The 11,601-nt window shown below is 49.7% G+C and overlaps 1 protein-coding gene across 1 annotated transcript; it reads right to left on the bottom strand.

The window, feature by feature from the left end:
- Positions 1-2,146: 2,146 nt before the first annotated feature.
- On the bottom strand, positions 2,147-10,986 carry SLC52A3 (solute carrier family 52 member 3). Its single transcript, XM_053573474.1, has 4 exons — positions 10,366-10,986; positions 5,295-5,788; positions 3,623-3,746; positions 2,147-3,259 (listed from the first exon to the last, which is right to left on the bottom strand). Exons 1-4 carry the CDS (start codon positions 10,927-10,929, stop codon positions 3,047-3,049), a joined length of 1,395 nt encoding a protein of 464 aa, XP_053429449.1. The 5' UTR covers positions 10,930-10,986; the 3' UTR covers positions 2,147-3,046.
- Between the last annotated feature and the right edge of the window lie 615 nt (positions 10,987-11,601).

The following is an 11,601-nucleotide window of genomic DNA, read 5'->3' as shown; positions in this document are numbered from 1 at the left end:
AGGTTTTTTTTTTTTTTTGTAGAGACAGAGTCCCACTTTATGGCCCTCGGTAGAGTGCCATGGCCTCACACAGCTCACGGCAACCTCCAACTCCTGGGCTTAAGCGATTCTCTTGCCTCAGCTTCCCGAGTAGCTGGGACTATAGGCGCCTGCCACAACACCCAGCTATTTTTTTTTTTTTTGGTTGCAGTTTGGCCGGGGCTGGGTTTGAACCTGTCACCCTCGGTATATGGGGCCGGCGCCTTACTGACTGAGCCACAGGCGCCACCTTGGATTAACAGGTTTTAATTTTGTCCTCAGCACTTTCAAATGTCTTCCTCCTGAAGGTTGGTTAGATACGCTTGGCACCTCCACACAGTGGAATGGTATGCAGCCAGGACAAAGAATGAGAAGGTTCTCCATTCTTACTGTTGAATAAAAAATGCAAGATGCACAATAATTTACTACTTTTATCTGAGAAATAGACTCTATATTTGTATTTGCTCACATTTGCATAACCTCTGGAAGGGTAAACAAGGATCCAATAAAAATGCATGTAGCAAAGCGTATGTATGTGTTTCTTTTTTTGTTTGTTAAGCAGACCTAGGGTGGGTTTGAACCCGCCACTCCTGGTGTGAAGGGCCAACACTCTAACCACTGAGCTATGGGCATCCAGCCAGTATGCATGTTTTAAGAGAAACTGCAGACCGGGCATGGTGGCGTGGCTGATGCCTATAGTCCTAGCACTCTGGGAGGCCAAGGTGGATAAATTGCTTGAGCTCAGAAATTCAAGAACAGCCTGGACAAAAAGTGAGACCCCCCATCTCTACCAAAAATAGAAAAACTGAGCCAAGAGGATTGCTTGAGCCCAAGAGTTGGAGGTTGCTATGAGCTATGATGCTACAGCACTCTACTGGGGGTGAAAAAGTGAAACTCTATCTAAAAAAAGAAAGAAAGATTGCAGATGAAGGAGAGGAGAGGGATGAGGGATGAAAGCTCTTCTTTGTACACCATTTTATATTTTCTCAGTTTTGAGATGTAGGACTCCTTTTTTTTTTTTGAGACAGTCTCACTTTGTCACCCTCAGTAGAGTGCTGTGGCATCATAGGTCACAGCAACCTCAAACTCTTGGGCTCAAGCAATTCTCTTGCCTCAGCCTCCCAACTAGCTGGGACTATCAGCACCTGCCACAATGCCCGGCTATATTTTTTAGAGGCTCAGGCTGGTCTCAAACCTGTGAGCTCAAGCAATTCATCCTCCTCGGCCTCCCAGAGTGCTAGGAATATACAGGTGTGAGCCACCACGCCTGGCCCATTGGACTCCATTATCTATTCAAAATAAATTAAAGGGAGAAGAGGAGTATTGTGGTGGTGGCATGCAAACAAAACCTCTAAGAAGTTCCAGGATCCAACATTTTCTTAGCACTTGATTTTATTCATTTCTGAGCTCAGCCTTGGCCTTAGAACCATGTGAAAACTGATTATGTTGATACATTTTCTGAGTTCACATTGGACTTCTTGGATGGCTAATCTGTGCAAAAGCAGGAAATGACTTTATTTAAAAAAAAAAAAAGAAGAAGAAGAAAAGCAGGGCAGCGCCTGTGGCTCAGTGAGTAGGGTGCCGGCCCCATATACCAAGGGTGGCAGGTTCAAACCCAGCCCCAGCCAAAATGCAACAACAAAAAAATGGCTGGGCGTGTGATGGGCACCTATAGTCCCAGCTACTCAGGCGGCTGAGGCAAGAGAATCACCTAAGCCCAAGAGCTAGAAGTTTCTGTGAGCTGTGTGACGCCACAGCACTCTACCAAGGGCTATAAAGTGAGACTCTGTCTCTTACAAAAAAAAAAAAAGAAAAGCAATTAGCCCAGAGGGGGTTCACTTTCAGAGGTTGGGACTAATGCCCTCCAATGGTAGGACTTCATGAGCCAGGAAGGATGACACAAAGGCGTGTGTGGGATAGAAGTTCCCTCCATACTGGGAAGTAGAAAGCCAGGAAGCCGGCAGTGCCTGTGGCTCAGAGGACAGGGCGCCGGCCCCATGTACCGAGGGTGGTGGATTTGAACCCAGCCCCGGCCAAACTGCAACAAAAAAATAGCAGGGCATTGTGGCGGGTGCCTGTAGTTCCAGCTACTCGGGAGACTGAGGCAAGAGAATCGCTTAAGCCCAGGAGTTGGAGGTTGCTGTGAGCTGTGGGACGCCATGGCACCTACTGAGGGCAATAAAGTGAGACTCTGTCTTTACAGAAAAAAAAAAAAAAAAAAAAGCCAGGATGCCCAGGATTCTACCAGGCTAGCCATCTGTCTTGCAAGAGGTCTTCGCGTGAGGATAAGGGGAAAGGAAGAGAGGACAGGGGCCCCTCTCTCAACCCCTCTGGCTACTTCTAGGTTGTGTTGATAGCCACTCTTGCTATTATTGTGGGGCGTCAGATCAGGAAATGCCCAGGAGGGCTGTAATCCTAGCACTCTGAGAGGCCGAGGAGTAAGAGTTTGAGACCACCCTGAGCATGAGAGAGACCCTGCCTCTACTAAAAATAGAAAAATTAGCCAGGCATGGTGGTGCACGCCCGTAGTCTCAGCTACTGGGGAGGCTGAGACAAGAGGATTGCGCCAGCCTAAGAGTATGAGGTTGCTATGAGCTGTGACACCATGACATTCTAGCCCGGGCAACAGAGTGAGACTCTGTCTCAAATATATATATTATAATAATAATCCCCATTTTATGGGTGAGGAAACAGGCACAGGGAAGTCAAGTGACCTCCCCAAGGCTACAGAGCTTGCAAGGGACAGCTGACTCTCCCAGTTGTTTCCCTCCTAACATCCTTTGTCCGCCTCCACTGGATGCTGCAAATTAGTTTTCTCTCAAGAGTCGAAGGAAAGATCTGATGCAGCGCAGTCACAGGCACGGTGATACAGAGTTGGGGGAAGGGCGATGCCTTGCATTTTCAGGTCCTACGGGAAGGCTGTGACATTCCCCACAGTCGCGAATGGAGGTTCGAGTACTGGTTCAAGTACTCAGGCTCTGCCTCCGTGGGTCTCAGTTTCCAGGACTTAGTCATGGCGGGTGGCCGCCTAGGCGGGGCAGTGCAGGTTGCATAAGTCAGCCGCCTGGAAGAGCCGCAGCACGTTGACCAGCGGAAACATGAGCACCGCCCCTAGCAGGGAGCCCAGCTGCACCGCCGCCCCGCACCACAGGAGGGCGCTGCGGCTGTGGTCGCGCAGGATCACGCCCAGCATCACCTTGACGTAGGTGAGAAACCCGGTGAACAGCACCCACGACGTCACCTGCAGGGCCGGGCGGGAAGAGATGCAGAGTGGCCGGCTGAGTGCCTCTTAGGGTGGGTGACCTAAGGGGTTGTGGGGGCCCATGAGTTGACTCCCACCCCCAGGGACTACAGAGGCCAAGCCAGTGGCTTTTCTGGCCTCTGTGATCAAGTCAAGGGTATCTGAGACGTCGTGGGAAGAGTGTGGCTGACCCAGCCACCTCAACTCCCTGCGCCTCCCAAATGAGGAGCGCCCCCTCGCACCTGGGGCTTTCTGAGAGAGTGACCACAAAGACCCCAGTCAATAGAAAGGGCTGTACCTGGGGTCTCCCCATAACAGGTGAGGGAAGTGGGAAGGGGAGCAGCCCTAAGGCCGAATACTTACGATGATTACCATCCCCCCCCAGTGGCCCTGCAGGAGGGGGCAGGGGCTCATCACAGCCATGGCCATGTTGTAGGCTCCAAAGCTGGTCCCAAGCACTGTGAGGACTCCCAGGAATGGCAGAGACCTAGAGTAGAGTCGGTGGCAGGAGGTGAGTGGAGGAGGTGAGAAACCTGACCTCCCGCCCCACCCCTAGGAGCCATGGGGAATGGTAGCCATCTATAGGGTTGGGTTGGCCTCACATGGAACTTCTGGGCAATCTGGCTCAAGTGGGTCAGTGAAACTTCTGAGGGATAGGGATGGCCTAAGTCACCCCAAGCATTAATGGCAGGGCCTAGTATCCCAGCAAGAGACGCAGAATGGACTCCGGCACCAGAGGGTCCTGGTTCAACTCTATTTCTATTATTTCAGCTGTGAGACTGATCCCTGAGTCTTCAAAATGGGAGTCTTGCAGGGCTGTGGTGGCCCACGGAAGCGAGTGTACAGAGCCTAGCTCCTGCTGTGGGCCCCACCTGGTATTTCATCTACTGGTATTTCCCCCGAGGATGCACCTAACCTCCACCAGGAAGCCAGGCCGAGAGGACAAGATGTGCTGTGTGACTTCAGGTGACCCCTGCCCCCTCTAGCCTCAGCTATGCCAGTCTGCAACATAAGTTGAACGATCTGTGGGGCCCAGGCAACTCTGAAACTGGCCTTCCATGCATATGTACCCTTAGTCTGAGAACTGAGGACGCTGTCCTTTGAGATCCTTGTCCCTGGGGTCCCATGTCTAGTCTACAGAACACCAGCACTGGCCTGTGCCCTCAGTAGGAATGGAGGGGGTCTGTCTCTGCCACTAAGGACTCTGCTCCAAGAGTCTTGGGGTCCATGACTCTCATGAGATTCTGTACTTCTAACATTTTGGGTTGCTCATACTCTGCAGGTCTGGTCCTCTGGTCCTACTTCCCCCAGTTCCTCAGTCCTCACCATGGTTTTTAGCCACAAGGAAGAAAATCCAGCCTCCTGTCAACTGCCATTTTCTGTCTAGCTCCCCTTTCCTTACTCTGCTCCTTGCTGGGCTGGGTGGGTGCTGTGAGCAGGTCTGGGAGGCCAGCAGGGTAGGCAGGCCATGGGTAAGCAGGAAGCTGTGAGACCCAAAATGTCTCAATGCTAAGGTAGTGCTTCTCCTGCCGGGGTCAGAACCGCATGGGTTGCTTACTAAAAATTGAAATCTCTGTTCCCAATCCTGGCTGGCTCAGTCTGCATTTTATCAACTAGCCCAGGCATTCTTCTAGAAGTACAGTGGCTCTTAGGGAACCACCTGTGAACTGTAGGGAGGGCTGAAATTGGAATTGGACCAGGTCAAGCCCTTTCTCCAAGCCTCGGGTTTCTACTTGTAAATGGGAACCTCAGTAGCCACCTGTTCCTCCTAATGGCCAGAGAGCAGTCATGGGCAACACTTATCACTCCCATTTTCCAGATAAATATTCCTAAAGCACAGAGAGGAGAAGTGACCTGTTCAATATCACACAGCTGGTGTAAGTGGCAGAGCTGGGTTTGGACACGGGAAGCCAAGCTCCAGAAACCATCTTCTTAACCACCTACATGCACAACCCTGAAGGCAGGGTTTGGAATTCTGGATTCTGGAATGAAGTGTTCCCCAACCAGACTTCCCCAAGGCCAGATGCGGGCAGACCTGTTAGGCAGGAACATGGAGAGGAAGGAGGCAAGAGGGTTGGCCATGGAGCTGAGTGTGGCAACCAGGTGGTAGGCGACAGGTCCATAGGACAGGCAGGAATAGGTCTGCACTGAGGGCAGCACACCGTTGGTGAGTGTGTTCACAAAGGCCACCAGTATGTAGATGAAGGCCAGGCGAGCCGGATGCTGCGGGGCCGGCTTCTCCTCTCTGTGCTCCTGGCCCTGGCTGCTGTCTGGAGGGCCTAGGTCCTTTTCTTCCCGTGGCCGGATGGAATGGAGGGTGACCTGGGAGTTGAGAAGGTCCTCTACAGAGGTGTCCCAGTGCTTGCGTTGGTGCTGGAGCAGAAAGAACGCGACGAGGCAGCTGACCATCATGCAGGACAGTACAAGGAAGAAGACCAGGGGCGAGAAGTGCGCTGGGAGGTAGCGGCTTTCTAGCTGCACCATGGTGGCTGCAGTCCTGGGGAGGGCTGACAAGGTGCTGAGAACTCCCTGCAGAAAGGTGACACAGCAGTTAGATCCCTGAGGGGGGTCAGGATGCCGGGAACAGCGGCAATAATGACAATGATAATGTGTAATGCATATTATGTATTATCAGTAATTGATAAATAAATGAAGTAGCAATAATAATTGCTTGCACTGATTGCCCAAGGGGCACTTTGCACGTATCAGCCCTGTGTGCCTCCTGACATCTCTGTGCTCTGGGCTGGGGGGAAGCAAGCTGTCAGAATGGATTGTCACTTATGTGCGGCCAGTGAGGACAATGTGGCAAAGTCAGTCCACCTGGTGCTGTCTAGTATGGTTTGGATGTCTGTCCTCTTTAAATTTCGCGTTGAAATTTGATCCCCAGGGTGGGAGATGGGGTCTGGTGGGAGGTATTTGGGGCATGGGGTCAAATCTCTTATGAATGGCTTGGTACCCTCCCCAAGGTAATGAGTGAGTCCTTGTTTTATCAGTTCACTGAAGTGGCTCATGCCTGTAATCTTAGCACTCTGGAAGGCCAAGGGGGTGGATTACTTGAGCTCAGGAGTTACCTGAGCAAGATCAAGACCCTGTCTCTACTAAAAATCGAAAAATTAGCTGGGCATTGTGGTGGATGCCTGTAGTCCCAGCTCCTTGGGAGGCTGAGGCAAGAGGATTACTCATCCAAAGAGTTTGAAGTTGCTGTGAGCTACCATGCCACAGCACTCTGCAGGGTGACAGAATAAGACAGAGCTGGTACTTATAAGACCATGGCCCACTCCCACCCCGTCCCACCCTGTGACACCCCTGCTTTCCCTTGGCCCTTCATCTGGGCTGGAAGCATACCAAGGCCCTCACCAGAAGCAGATGCCACCACCATGCTTCATGTACAATTGAGGAACCATGAGCCAAATAAACCTCTCTTTTTTTTCTTTCTTTCTTTTTCTTTTCTTTTCTTTCTTTCTTTTTTTCTTTTTCAACATAGCCTTCCTGGCATTTTCTTTTCTTTTTTTTTTTTTAATTGTTGGGGATTCATTGAGGGTGCAATAAGCCAGGTTACACTGATTGCAATTGTTAGGTAAAGTCCCTCTTGCAATCATGTCTTGCCCCCATAAAGTGTGACACACACCAAGGCCCCACCCACCTCCCTCCCTCCCTCTTTCTGCTTTTCCTCTCCGCCCCCCCCAACCTTAATTGTCATTAATTGTCCTCATATTTCTTTTTTTTTTTTTGAAATAGAGTCTCACTCTGTCACCCTAGGTAGAGCACCATGGCGCCATAGCTCATAGCAATCTCAAACTCCTGGGTTTGAGCAACTCTCTTGTCTTAGCCTCCCAAGTAGGGGGGACTACAGGTGTCTGCCACCACTCCTGGATAGTTTTTCTACTTTTAGTAGAGATGGGGTCTCTTGCTCAGGCTAGTGTCTCTTGCTCAGACAATCCACCCTTCTTGGCTTCCCAGAGTGTTAGGATTATAGGTGTGAGCCACCACACCCAGCCTCTTTTCTTTATAAATGACACAGCCTCAAGAATTCCTTTACAGGAGTGCAAAGTGTGTCAACACTGGTACTATACCTTTACCTCTTTGCTACCCTACAGAGGTGACAACCACAGATACATTTAGAGGGGCTGGCTGGAGATTGCAAGTGGGGAAGCCTCTCCCCTAACGTAGAACCTCCTGCTAAAGGAAGAACCTGTCTGTCAAGGGTAGAACCTCTCCTTCTAAGGGGAGAACCTCCCCCTTAAAGGGCAGGCCTACTTCCCAGGCCCACCCAAGGATGACCTGTGGCAATGTGGCCTGGTATGGCCAGATCTCTTTATTTTTATATAAGAGAAATTTCAAAATTGTAAAATGTCAACTAATTCAAACACTTAAAAAAAATACTTGCAAGCCAATATGGCCTGGAGCTACTGTTTAGTAACTGCTGCTGTTCTGCATGGTTTGGGTGATACCAGAAATAGGTAAATATTCCAATATGCATTGATGAAGAGCTTGGTCCTTTAACATAAGGCATTGAAGCCATGTTTGAAGTCTATGGTTCTCAACCCTCCCTGTGTGTTCCCACCACCGGGATGGGGGGTGGGTGGGTGGGATTTTGTTTTGTTTTTGAGACAGAGTCTCACTCTGTTGCCCCAGGCTAGAGTGCTGTGTTGGCAAAGCCCACAGTAATCTCAAATTCCTGGGCTCAAGTGATCCTCTTGCCTTAGTCTCCCGAGTAACTGAGACTATAAGCATCTGCCACCACACCTGGCTAGTTTTTCTATTTTTAATAGAGACAGAGTCTCACTCTTGCTCAGTCTGGCCTCAAACTTCTGAGCTCAAACAATCCACAAGCCTCAACTTCCCAGAGTGTCAGAATTAGAGGCGTGAGCCACCGTGCTGGCCAACCTGGGGGATTTGAATAAATTTATGTTCACAATCTCTTACTTACAATTCTGGAATCCAAGAAGCTCTGAAATCAACATTTTTCATCACTCAATTGGCAGCAACACATGAATGGATGTGACACTGTTCACAGCCCCACTGTGCCCACTGGATGTAGATGCTGCTGGGACCAGGTTAGCCATGTCCTTCAGCAGTGGTCCCCAGTATTTTTGGCATCAGGGACTGGTTTCATGGAAGACAATTTTTCCACAGACTGGAGGGAAGGGGCATTAGATTCCTATAAGGAGCCCTTCACATGTGCAGTTTGCAGAAGGGTTCACGTACCTGTGAGAAGGTAATGCCCCTGCTTATCGGACAGGAGGTGGACCTCAGGTGGTGATGCAGAAATACAGATGAAGCTTTGCTTGGAACTACCACTCACCTCCTGCTGTGTAGCCTGGTTCCTAACAGGCCACCATCCTGGTGCCCGACCAGGGGTTAGGGACTCCATTTCTACGGCCTAAAACTACATACTCCAAAATAAAATCTGACCCCAGGACTGTGTTCAAGCCCTATCTTCTGGGAATTTTATTCAATTGGTCTGGATAGATGGGGACCCACGGGCGCATTCCAGCAGCTCCCTGGTGCCGAGGAACATGCATACATGCCATGTGATCTGGCTTGTGTTGTGGCTCAGGACATACCGTCCACCCCAAAACACGACTGTAGGAGACCAGAATATACCACTCCCAAATTAGATCTCTCGTGCAATTGATTATTTCCAGCTGGTTATTTTAAGAAATTGCAAACTCAGGAGAAGCTCTGAAAAGTTGCCCTTTTGTAAAGGAAATTTACACCTAGAGGAAATTTTTATTAGCAAAGGTATTTGTTTCAGAAAGGGAATGGTGACAACCTTTATCACCTTGCATACCAAGGTGATCTTTAACCATACATTTTCTCTCCTCACACTCCCATAATTTGTCTCTACCATCCTCCCCCAAACTCTCAAGCCCCTAAGCCTTTCTGTAGCTCAGGATGCTATGTATATATGAAGTCAGACATTTAAGTTTGCAAACTTGTCCTTGAAAAAGCTATACATGGGGCGGCGCCTGTGGCTCAGTGAGTAGGGCACCGGCACCCCATATGCTGAGGGTGGCAGGTTCAAACCCAGCCCCGGCCAAACTGCAACAAAAAAATAGCCGGGCGTTGTGGCGGGTGCCTGTAGTCCCAGCTGCTCGGGAGGCTGAGGGAAGAGAATCGCGTAAGCCCAAGAGTTAGAGGTTGCTGTGAGCAGTGTGACGCCACGGCACTCTACCCGAGGGCGGTACAGTGACACTCTGTCTCTACAAAAAAAAAAGAAAAAGCTATACATGGGCTGGGCATGGTGGCTAACCCCTGTAATCCTAGCACTCTGAGAGGCTGAGGTGGGTGGATTGCCTGAGCTCAGGAGTTCGAGACCAACCTGAGCCAGAGTAAGACCCCATCTCTAAAAATAGCCAGGTGTTGGGAGGGGCGCCTGTAGTCCCAGCTTCGAGGGAGGCTGAGGCAAGAGAATCACTTAAGCCCAGGAGTTTGAGGTTGCTGTGAGCTATGATGCCCCAGTACTCACCAGAGAGTGACAAAGTGAGACTCTATCTCAAAAAAAAAGAAAGAAAGAAAGAAAAAGAAAAAAGGAAGGAAGGAAAGAAAGAAAAAGAAAAAGCGCTACATACCTCATTGCTGAATATCACTGTGGTCACCTTCCAAGTACTTCCCGTGGGAAGCTATGCACTGATGCTAGTGCCTAGTTCAGCCTTCAAAGCAATTTTGGAACTCTTTTTCTGGAATGGCCATCAGAGCTGTCATTGTATGAGGTCTGACAAATTTGTGAACTCATTCTAGAAAACGTACTTTGAAGAGTGGACTAGGTGCTGGTGTCAGTACATAGCTTTCCATGGGGAGTACTTTGAAGCTGACTGTAGTGACATTCAGCAATGAGGTATGTAGCATTTTTTTATAGGATGAGATTGTGAACTTGATCGTCTGACCTCACAAGCTTCAATCATCTGGTCTTTTCTTGAGTCTCACGCCTTGTGGTGCTCTCTTGCAAACATATTAATGTAATAAAATTTTTTTCTGCTGTTAATCTGCCTTATATCAATGTGATTTGTAGACCAGCTGAAGGGTAGAGGAAAGCCAATTCTCCCTCCCCTCTACTTGTGATGGAGCAGAGTGCTGCAATGACTCAGGGTGACACTGGGTACCTGTGTGACGTTGGTCTCCCTGGTGGTCACAGGGGTTGGCACGTCTGACATCTCAGTGACATTGACACAGGTGGTAAGACCTGAGCCCTGGGCAAGAGCCACCAGGGCAGGCAGGAGGCCGCTGAGCCCTTCACCCACAAAGAAGGTGTTGAGGTACTGGGGGGGCAGCCGGTTCATGAAGGGCAGGAAGGTGACCGAAGAGGTACAGTCCACCAGGGCCAGGAAGAAGGTGAGGACTATGAAGGCGATGCTATGGGGGCCACCCAGGAGCCAGGAGGTCACATTCCAGAGGAAGGCGAAGAGGACACAGGCGATGGTGCCCACACCCAGCACGGCGAAGATGACGGGCACCTCAGAAAGGCAGCCAGGCTGGAAATGATGGAACAGAGTGACCAGGAGGGGGCCGATGTTGGCCAGCTGGATGACCACTGTGAGGTAGGAGGGCAGGTACCAGCCTTCGGGCAGCTCTGTCACCAGCAGGGGCAGCTCTACCCAGAGTCCATTGACGGCTACCCAGGAACCCGTTCCGAAGACACAGACCAGCAGGTGTATCAGGAAGGCCATTCTGGTTGTATCGGCCCTGGGCCAGAGGCCACTGCTTCCCTAGATCAGTCTGCTGCTGGGCTGATGGAGAAAGACACCAGGTGAGTAACTTCACATCCTCTGTCTAGCAAGAGACTGTGCTTTTGGGCCCAGGGTTTTATCATTCCCCTCCCCACGAACAAACTGGCTTTCTATTAGCAGAAAAGAAATAAATTCCTTTATAAATTATCCTTCCAGTGGAAAAAGCTTTCCTACCCATGACTCAAGAACTCAGAGGCCACAGAAGAAAAGTCTGATACATTCAACTACATCAACGTTACAATGTACAAAGGCAAACAAGCGAACAAACAAAACTTCTGTAAAAAAAATAACAACAGCAAGGTCAAAAGAAAAATGACAACCTGGGGGAAATATTTGCAACATAAAATCAAGAATGAAAAGACTCAAAGAAGTGGGCCAAGGATACAAACAGTTCAGAGAAAAAAGGACAAGTAGGCCTTGAAAGTATGAAAAGATTAGCATCTTCCTTCATAATGGGAAAATGACTCCAGGGTGCCATTTCTCATCTTCGAGATTGTCCCAAAGCCAAATTACTTGCCCTGGACAAAACAATTTCTATACAAGATTATTCATTGTTGATAATAGTCAAATATGGGGAATTTTCTCCTCTGTGGCTATCATGGGGAGGAGGGC

Source organism: Nycticebus coucang, chromosome 21 (assembly GCF_027406575.1).
Source record: "Nycticebus coucang isolate mNycCou1 chromosome 21, mNycCou1.pri, whole genome shotgun sequence".
Lineage (NCBI taxonomy): Eukaryota > Metazoa > Chordata > Mammalia > Primates > Lorisidae > Nycticebus > Nycticebus coucang.
The sequence above is the reverse complement of the archived record's forward strand: the minus strand, read 5'-3'. Positions and strand labels throughout refer to the sequence as shown.

Bases quoted from the DNA above. Each gene is read 5' to 3' on its own strand.
- SLC52A3 (XM_053573474.1), bottom strand. From the start codon at position 10,929: ATGGCCTTCCTGATACACCTGCTGGTCTGTGTCTTCGGAACGGGTTCC. The intron at 3,747-5,294 runs GTCTGCCCGCAT...ACTCTACTCTAG, and splicing joins TCCATGTTCCTGCCTAACAG to GTCTCTGCCATTCCTGGGAG. The intron at 3,260-3,622 runs GTAAGTATTCGG...CCGGCCCTGCAG, and splicing joins GGGGGGGGATGGTAATCATC to GTGACGTCGTGGGTGCTGTT.